Below are 9142 nucleotides of genomic sequence, written 5' to 3'. Positions count from 1 at the left end.
AAATATTCAGTTAGACAACACGTGCACTGTGTCATCTCTGATCTGTACTTAACATACACGCACTGAGAATATTCTTTTACACCATGAATCACCACCATGAGAAGGCAAGAGAGCCATGTTCCTTATAAATGTTAGAGTTTGGCATTTTTACCACCTGCATGTAAGTCAAATGATAAGATCAAAGCAATCCCAACCACGACCAACACCACCCTGCACCTCCATCAAAGGGCATGCAACAAAGCTCCTGATTGAAATGGTGGAGGGGAGAAACATCTATATCATTGGGGATGAGCCTCACACTGCATGCTTTACTGCTTCTTTGGGCCTGTTTTGGAGAACAGAACAACACTTAAAAAAATAGTTACAAAAATAAGTATAACATTCAATACTTTGATTGTCTTTTAAAATCTATTTATTTTCTGCATATGTAGATGACTTTAAAAGATTTCAAGCGCATAATAACGTTAAAGGTGCACAATAATCTGCTTTCTTTCTTTCTTTCGTTCTTTTTTTGTGGCAATTTTTTTTTTCCCGTTTTGTTTTCAACATGTTTACATGAAAAAACAAAAAAATAAATAAATAAATAAATATTGGTCCACAAAACTGTGCAGCGTTCTCAAGTGCTTTTGTACAAAAAGGAAAAAAAACAATATTATTATTAAAATATTCATTTTAATGGCTTTACTTCATACATAAATACATGTTGAGAGAACACAGGCGCAATCCACTGGTTGGTCAGGAATATCGAATGACTTTTTTTTTTTTTTTTTTTGATTTAACGACTGATGTATGTACAGCAGGGATGGCGGGCGGGTCGGCCGCGGTTCAACGCTACAAATATGCGAGCCGACGTCCTTTGTTCCTGACTCTCTGTCTGTACCTTCTACCCAGAACCGCTGCCAGGTATTTCTGCACGGCCATCTGCTTTCTATAGCGACTGTAGCTGTCGGTGAAGATCCCGTCTGAGTGTCTTTTGGACAGGGGCTCTGACTCTTCCTCCATGCTGTTGTCTTCACTGGAAAGAGAGGAAAAAAAAAAAAAAAAACACGCACACACAAAAAAAAATGGAATGATTACCCAGATGTGTCAAATATGCGACTTTTTTGACAGATTCATCCTTGTATAATGTCTACATCCTCCTTTTCATCATTAATTATGCACATATGGCGTTGTATCCTTTTTTTTCGTTAAAGGAAAGCTGTGAATTAATAATTTATGGCCTGTTTTTTTTTTTATTATTTATTTATTCTGGCGCGTGATTTATTAATTACATTTTTTTTTTTTTTTTTACCAATAAATGTAATCTTTGGTTAAAAAAAATTGTAAAGACGAAAAAGGGCAAAATGCACATGTTTTTGGAAATTTTAAAGAAAAAAGGCGCATTTTTTTAAAAAAAAAAACAAAAAACGGAATGAATGAAAAGCACGCACATACATTGACAGACACGGTGCTGAACTGAAACAATAATAAAAATTAAAAAAAAAAACAAATGAAGTCTACAGGCTGATAAAAAATGCCCTTACCCTGCACGTATTGTCATCAGAGAATGCAGATAATGTCTCGCTGTTAACTGACCCAGGATCTCCCTCAAGGCTCTATCTAATTCTTCCTCAGCATGCCTTTCTGCTCTGAGATGATAAAACGCCAAAACACATAGATCGTCAGTGACAAAAAATAAAGAAAAATCATAATTTAACAAACAAAAAAAAAACAAAAACAAAATAAAGACAAGAAAGCGCAGACATAATGAGCAAAAAAGTGGCCTAAAATGTTCCTCCAAAATTGGATCAAATTCTCGTTTTTCGGTTTATTTTAGGATCAAATTAAAATAGCACATTTTTTTTTAGGCGACTTTGTATGAAAATAACACAGAACAAAAAATTTCATAAGCAAACTGTGGCGGGGAAGCATGCAAGCAGAATAATATCTCACACAGCAAATATATAGTCATTCATATTTTGGGCTTTGCTTCTAATTTGAACAGCTCGTGCACCAACAGAACGCCTTACCTCTTCTCTGGCGGGTAGAAGAGAGAGAATCTGTCGTCGTTTAGCGACGCAGGGCTCCGTATAGCAATCCGATCGTTATCAAAACCCATGTCGGATAAGGAGTTTCCGTCCTCATCGAAAGCGTCGTTTTCAAGTCTGCGGGAAACAACGATAGAAGAAAAGGCTGAGCAGAGAGAGAGAGAGAGGGAGGCTCAAATGTCTGCAATGTGTCGGAAATGTTTCAATCTGACCATAACGGGAACTTCATTTAAATAGGATGATACATTGCCCACTATATATATATATATATATATATATATATATATATATATATATATATATATATATATATATATATATATATATATATATATATATATATATATATATATAGTTTATTTTATCTTAATACTGTTACATTTATAATTTATTTAAGAAATAACACGAAGCTATAACACATGCTCCCCTCATTAATTATTTAAACCTCGCGTGAGAAACGATCGATGCAAAACTGGAATGAATTAATTAATTAATAAAAAATAAAATAAAAATAAATAAATAAATAAAAAAACTGCCGTAAATATTCAAGATAACTTGGATTCCCAATCAGCCACGCCCAAACGATGTATTTACTTGACAGGATTGAAATAGATGAATCTTTAGAGGGAATTGTTTGCGCTTATTGCCTCGCCTCTCCTCAGTGACGCCAGTCCACCGTCATCCCAACGGGCTTTCCATTGCATTGACTCACTCCTCGTTTTTTAATAAGGGGAATTCTACGAAGCGTCCCAACGGACAGAGCACTCTGCGCAATTTTCCACACCAGCATGCTGTGACAATCCCCTTTTGTTCACCAGTGCTTGGTGATTATTTATAGTTATATGTGTTTAAAAAATAAAAGAAAAAGAAAATGGAAAAAATATGTTAACCGGCCAATAAAAAGAATGAATAAAGAAGCAAACCTTACCTGATCTTGGGGTAACTTAGTCCGATAGGTGTGCAGAAGACGCTGTAGTGCATTAAGATTCCGTAGATGAGCAAGATTGAAGTACTCGATCTGGCCATGCTGTTAGAAGAACACAACAGATGAAACAAACGAGTAGAATCCTTATAAATTAGTTACTTTTATAAGCTATGAATAACATAAAGCTTTTTAAATTACAAAAAAAAAAAAAAAAAACTCTATTCTCCTTATTTTCTCGCACTTAATTTTGAAATTGCATGCTGACATTAATTGTTTCCGTTTGCAGGGTAAAGCACAAACCTATAGCCGGGGATAGCAGCGAGTGCTGTAGATCCGATCCGGGTGCGGCTGTTGGTGGTTTGTGCGCGTCTCTCCGTGTGCGTGTGTGTGTGTGTGTGAGAGAGAGAGAAGAAAGAGAGAGATGCTGTATCTGTTCTCACGGCACTTCTTCTCTCCTTGGCTGAAGCGCCCCCGTCGTCTCCTTATGGTCGCCCCCTCTCAGCGCAGCTTCACTCTCCGACACAGGACGATCGGGACGAACAGAAACTCAGTGGGCCGAGGAGTGCGCCGTCGGCTCCCTTTTACATATCGGTGTTGGAAACTTTTGTCCTGAGCTCGGATTCGCCTTGGATTTTTATCCTTGGATGGTGAGCCACTGCTCCCCCCCCCCCCCCCCCCCCCTTACCGCCCCCTCCCAGCAATAAGTCACATTAAGGATGTAGACGTCATCAAGTCTTCCTCCCGGAATAAAATTGTACAGTTCATTCCTCGCATCCGTCAGACTCACGCTCCTCCCCCCCCCCCACCCCCCTCCACAGAAAGAAAATGGGAAGTTTTTTTTTTTTTTTTTTTCTGAACTTTTCTCTTTTCAAACTAAATCTCTGCATGTTGATGATGTGACATGTTGTGACCAGCTTTATTTCCACCCCATAAACGTTCCCACTCTGTACTTTACAGAATGGGAGGGGGTGATTTTCTTATAATATTGTAAAAAGTTGATGGTGCAAAGAGAGTAAACATTGAGTCATTCATTCATCTATATATACCAACTTCAGGGTCGAAGGGGTTTGCTGGTGCAAATCCCAGCTCTTATTGAGCAATACACCCAGGACAGGGCGCCAGTCCATCACAAAAACATGGATGCTTTTGGAAACTTGATATATTTGACCTAACTAAGTTTCACTTTGCAATAATAATAATAATAATAATAATAATAATAATAAGTGTGCACTTCTCATTTTCGAACTCCATCAAGGTATTGTTACCCTGAAGCCACAGACCGAGTTTGGTTATCCTTAAACAGTTTCTGAGAAAAGCTGTCCCCTTTAACTCGGACGGACGGAGCTCAAACCTTAACCCCCCCCCCCCCCCACACACACACACCCCCCACCCCCTTTCCACACTTTGGGGATAATAATGGCTTGAATTTTTATAGTGGTTTTTTTCAAGGAAACTCAAAGCACATAAACCATTATTCATTCACACCAGTCACTCACATCAGTCATACCACTGATGGTAAGCTACGTTGTAGCCACAGCTGCCCTGGAGCTTACTGACAGATGCCATTTTGCACCATCATCGACATTCATGCACAATTCTATACCCATTCATGAGAGGCAATGTGGGTAAAGTGCCTTGCCCAAGGACACAACGGCAATGACTTGGATAGAGTGGATGACCCACTCTACCATTGAGCCACGGTTAATACTGAACCTGATTTGTTACATATAAGGTGGGTCAGGACCCCCAATCTTTGGAATAATCATGTTTTACTACCAAAATAGAAGCCTAAATTGCAGAAAATGTAAAAATAAGGTTGATTTTAATATTTCTCGTACCAAAACAAAAAAATAAAATAATAATGTCTGTTCATCGTCCCTTCCCCCAACAGTCAACACTAAAAAGGGATTTTTGCCTGTTGTATTAACGCAGGAACTAACCTTCACCCAGGGGATCTCACCCCACACTTTGGAAACCACTTTCTTGGGAAAAAAAATATGTTGAAAATAACAGTTGCAACAGAGGAGTTTTAGAGTTGTAATATGTAAGTCGGAGGCCTCCGGGGGACACGGAGCTGTCCGGTGCTGAAACTAATTCCTTTAGCACATTACCATTCAGGCTTTAACACTTTAAAACGGGCTTTTTTTCATTCATTCTGCTGAAGTCGTGCAGAGCTGGAGCTTTGACATCCGTTAGATGTTTAGAAATAATCAGATTTGAACAATGAGCGGTGACGCAGGATGCGGGTTCAGAGGAGCTTTGATGCGTAAAGGCGATTCACGCACTTCCCCTCGATTGCTGACAAAGTGTCTTGCAGATCCTGGTGATGGGGGTGATGATTAAAGGAAACAATCTAAGAAAACTGCTCCCAGCTGTTTTTTTTTTTTCATTTCAGTCATTTAATGAAACATTTTGAGAAAATGTGTGTAATAGAATTAAACAGGGGTTTACATTGTTTTATATTGGTGGAAGTCTGTCATCAAACGCAGTGTTATCTCGGCTCTATAGGAGACACGGGGTGCATTTCTACGCCATAGGATACATGAATCAGAGCTGTATACCTCACCTACCTATTGCAGAGATTGCTGGTTAAACTGGAGATCCACGTCAGCGTTCTGTTCACTCTGACGTGCACTGACGAACGGAGCCAGTCACTGAGGGTCCATCCACAACTTCTGCAGAAGGGGGGGCCCAACTTCATCCCCCACCCCTCCATATGCTCCAGAGTGGAGCGGACTGTTGATGGGAGGCCTGGTGCATGTGGCGCATGCAGGTGAGGACCAGCACCAGTGAAGCCTGAGCAAATAGTGCCACCATGAGGACAGAAGAGGAATGAACTGATTGCTTCTGTTAGTCAGGGAGGACCCATGTTCTCCAGCCAGGGGTTCTCAACCTTGGGGTCAGGACCCCATGGTCGGGAGACACTGGGGGGAAGTTACCAATTGTTTTTTTTTTATTTTATTTTTTTACCTTTTTTCTGCAACTACAACAAACTTACCATATTTTGAATAATTTTTTCCCGCCATATTTTCACTCCTTTAATGCATTTTTGCTCCATTAACCCCATTTCTGCCCCTTCTGCATCAAATTTCAATTCCTATTCTGCACATTTTTTCCACTTTCATGACATTTTCATCACTTATAAACCTTTTCCGCCACATAATTGTCACTTTTAACCTCTTTTCACTATGTTTCATGTTTATTTTTGTCAATTTAATCACATTTGCTATTTTCCAATTTAAATGAAATGTTCCTACTTTTTTGTGTCTCTAAAGTCAATATTCACATTTTGAACCCTTTTTACCACTTTTTCTGTCCATTTTGGCCGCTCTAATTTGCAACTTTTAACCAATTTCTATGGTTTTTAAAATTTTAAATTCACCACCTTTTCCACCACTTTTTTCCCCACAAATGACTGTTCTTGAATGTTCATGTCTGTGTTCAACCACCTCAGGTACAGTGGGGGTCCCCAGTCTCTGGAACCTCTATTTTGGGGGTCGCTGGCTGAAAAGGTTGAGAACTACTGTTTTAGGCAGAGTGAAAGTAACGGATTACAAGTACTCACGTTACTGTACTTGAGTTGCTTTTATGGGTACTTGTATTTTTTTGAGTTTATTTCTAAATCAGTAATTTTACTTGTCGTGCCATTTCTGATCAATGACCAGCCACTTTCTATGGCTCAGATTGGGCTTTTTACCTATTGTGTTGTTGACCACATGGCACATTTGGCATGACATTGTTTTAGAGTTTAGCTATACGTAGAGCCTGATAATTATTTTTTCTTGAGTTGAATTCATAGGTGTTATGTACATTTTGAAAAATCTTTTATTTTATTCAGATGCCTTTGTGGAAAATAAATTAAGCTCCATTTGTGCAAGATTGAGTCTATTCCTTTTTAAGTTTATACATGAGATGTTTACTGTATGCAAGGGAACTGTGGGAAGATTTATTATCAAAAATAAACATGGGGGAGAAAGTAACAAGTAACTTTTACATTGAGTGCTATTTAATTGAGCTAATTTTTACTTGTACTTGAGTAATTTATGTATGACGTGTGTAATTATACAATTTCAATCAAGTAACAGTACTTCTACTTGAGTTGAATATATCAGTACTCTTTAAACCTCAGATGATGATCATCATGAGATGGAAGGTGCAGTGTTTTTTGTTTATTTGTTTATGTTTTTTACTGGTCTGGCATCAGGGCCTCATGGAGGGGCTACATTTCCAGACTTCTAAATACATATATATTGTATGAAAAGAAAATTAGGTGTTTTCAGGTGTCTTGAGTCAGGACCCAAATTTGGGCGTCTGACTGGTTTTAAGGTGTCTAAGGAGAAGAAAAAGAAAAAAAAATAAAAAAAAAAATTAAAGCCTGTTTATTTCTGATTAAAGTGCTAAAAGGAATTTATTTCCACAGCAAAATATTTCTATCAACACTTGCACAATGAGACTACCAATTGTTGTAATTGACGCAATGTAAACATTGGTTTTATCTATCTATCTATCTATCTATCTATCTATCTATCTATCTATCTATCTATCTATCTATCTATCTATCTCCCACACGTCATTGTAACACCTCAGAGCTACACATAGAGGGCGCCAAATAGCTACAAATTGCGAGTACGGTTCAAATGTCGATCAACTCTAAACAGCGTTTCTTCATTTTTTTAAATTTTTATTATTATTTATGCCACCGTCATTAAAATTAATAATTAGACGTGGTTACGCAGAGGCAAAAATAAAAACAAAAAGAAGGAAAAAAGCCTTGTGTGGAGCCAGGAGGAGGTTTTCCTCACAGCCTGATCTGGAGCGGTCGGCCATATTGGAAATACAAATAAGATCAGCAGGACACGGTGCTACCTTCACGTCCTGTTGGAAAATAGAAAATCCATCAGAATACGAAAACGGGAAGAAGAATAAAACTTTTGAAACTTGTGCGATCTGTTTTGTTTTTTTTTTTTTGGTTTTTTTTTTTTAACATAAAGTAGCAAATTTAAACGGATAAATGTAATATCCTGCTGCCTCTAGAGACATGGACTAATAACACATTGTATCCCATTTGTTTCAACACTTTTTCTTCATGATGATGACTGTAAATTATGCAGCGCTATATGAGAGTAAATTGAAACATACATGTTTTTGGTGGAACTGCAGCTGCTGGAGTATGTGCAGAAAACCCATGCAGATACGGAGAGAACATGGAAACTCCACACAAAAAACTCAATAAATCACTTAACATTTATTTAAATAGTGCTTTTCAAGCAGTTCGGCAGAGAAAAATATGACCATTACTAGGGCTGGGTGATATGGACCAAAACTCATATCTCAATATTTTTTATCAAAATGGCTATATACGATATAAACCTAACATCTTACCAGAAAGACAATTCTGGGTTAAATGTGCTGATGTAAAATGTAGTATTTTTCTCCTCAAAGGGACAGCACGTGTGAGTGAGTTCTATAGTGTGGCCTGTTTAGGGGAAGGTCTGTGTTAGAACACACTGAGAAATCCATTTAACAGCGACTCCTAAAACAAGTATTTTGATACAAAATAAGCTATAAACAATAGAAAGTGTCTATTTGTACGGTTGCCATGTGGACAACCCCCGGTGCTATTGGAACGGTGAACAAAGTACACGTATGTAGCGTCTTAGGGTTAGGGTTAGGTTATAACCCAATATTGCAACAATTTTTAGGGCTAGGTTTAGGGTAAGGTTTAGTCTTAGTCACGTAACCTAAACTGGCCAAATAGGGACTCTGCGTACGGATGGAATGACGGTATATTGATATGGCAACCGTACGGATAGCTACCGCCTTAAGAAAATGTATACCAATATAGGCAATATTGTAATTTTCTATATCGCCAAAATAGAAAACTCGATATATCTTGAATATTGATTTATATTGCCCAGCTCTATCATATATCCATAAAAGTAGACGCCAAGAAAATAGGCTTTTTCTGCATTTGCAATCATAAATAGTTAATAAATAATAATGAATAACATGTGACACAGTAACGATAGATAAAACACAATCTGTTATATACCTTCTGTGAACTATATGTTATATAGTGCCGTTTTGCATTTCTCTTTCTAAGAAAAAACAGACCAAACGGCTGTGACTTCAGGAGTGTTGAGTTTCCGAGCCTGATCAAGGCTCTTGAACGCACCGCGGTGGCCTGCTC

At 38.0% G+C, this 9142-nt stretch overlaps 1 protein-coding gene across 2 annotated transcripts; it reads right to left on the bottom strand.

Moving 5' to 3' along the window:
• Positions 1–703: 703 nt before the first annotated feature.
• On the bottom strand, positions 704–3597 carry adcyap1b (adenylate cyclase activating polypeptide 1b). 2 transcript variants are annotated; one of them, XM_028441380.1, is made up of 5 exons: positions 3253–3597; positions 2956–3054; positions 2010–2144; positions 1524–1628; positions 704–1015 (listed from the first exon to the last, which is right to left on the bottom strand). In XM_028441380.1, exons 2-5 carry the CDS (start codon positions 3051–3053, stop codon positions 832–834), a joined length of 522 nt encoding a protein of 173 aa, XP_028297181.1. In that variant the 5' UTR covers position 3054; positions 3253–3597; the 3' UTR covers positions 704–831. The 2 variants fall into 2 exon arrangements, with proteins under 2 accessions (XP_028297181.1, XP_028297182.1); XM_028441381.1 differs by lacking the exon at positions 1524–1628 and having other exon boundaries at positions 3253–3592.
• Between the last annotated feature and the right edge of the window lie 5545 nt (positions 3598–9142).

The sequence above is a fragment of the Gouania willdenowi genome, unplaced genomic scaffold (genome assembly GCF_900634775.1).
Source record: "Gouania willdenowi unplaced genomic scaffold, fGouWil2.1 scaffold_228_arrow_ctg1, whole genome shotgun sequence".
Classification (NCBI taxonomy): domain Eukaryota; kingdom Metazoa; phylum Chordata; class Actinopteri; order Blenniiformes; family Gobiesocidae; genus Gouania; species Gouania willdenowi.
This window is presented reverse-complemented; position numbering and strand designations above follow the sequence as displayed.

Excerpts from the sequence above, each read along its gene's own strand:
- adcyap1b (XM_028441380.1), bottom strand. The coding sequence starts at position 3,053 with ATGGCCAGATCGAGTACTTCAATCTTGCTCATCTACGGAATCTTAATG. Across the intron at positions 2,145-2,955 it reads CTAAGTTACCCCAAGATCAG|ACTTGAAAACGACGCTTTCG; the intron begins GTAAGGTTTGCT and ends TGTTTCCCGCAG. Across the intron at positions 1,016-1,523 it reads CTGATGACAATACGTGCAGG|TGAAGACAACAGCATGGAGG; the intron begins GTAAGGGCATTT and ends CTCTCTTTCCAG.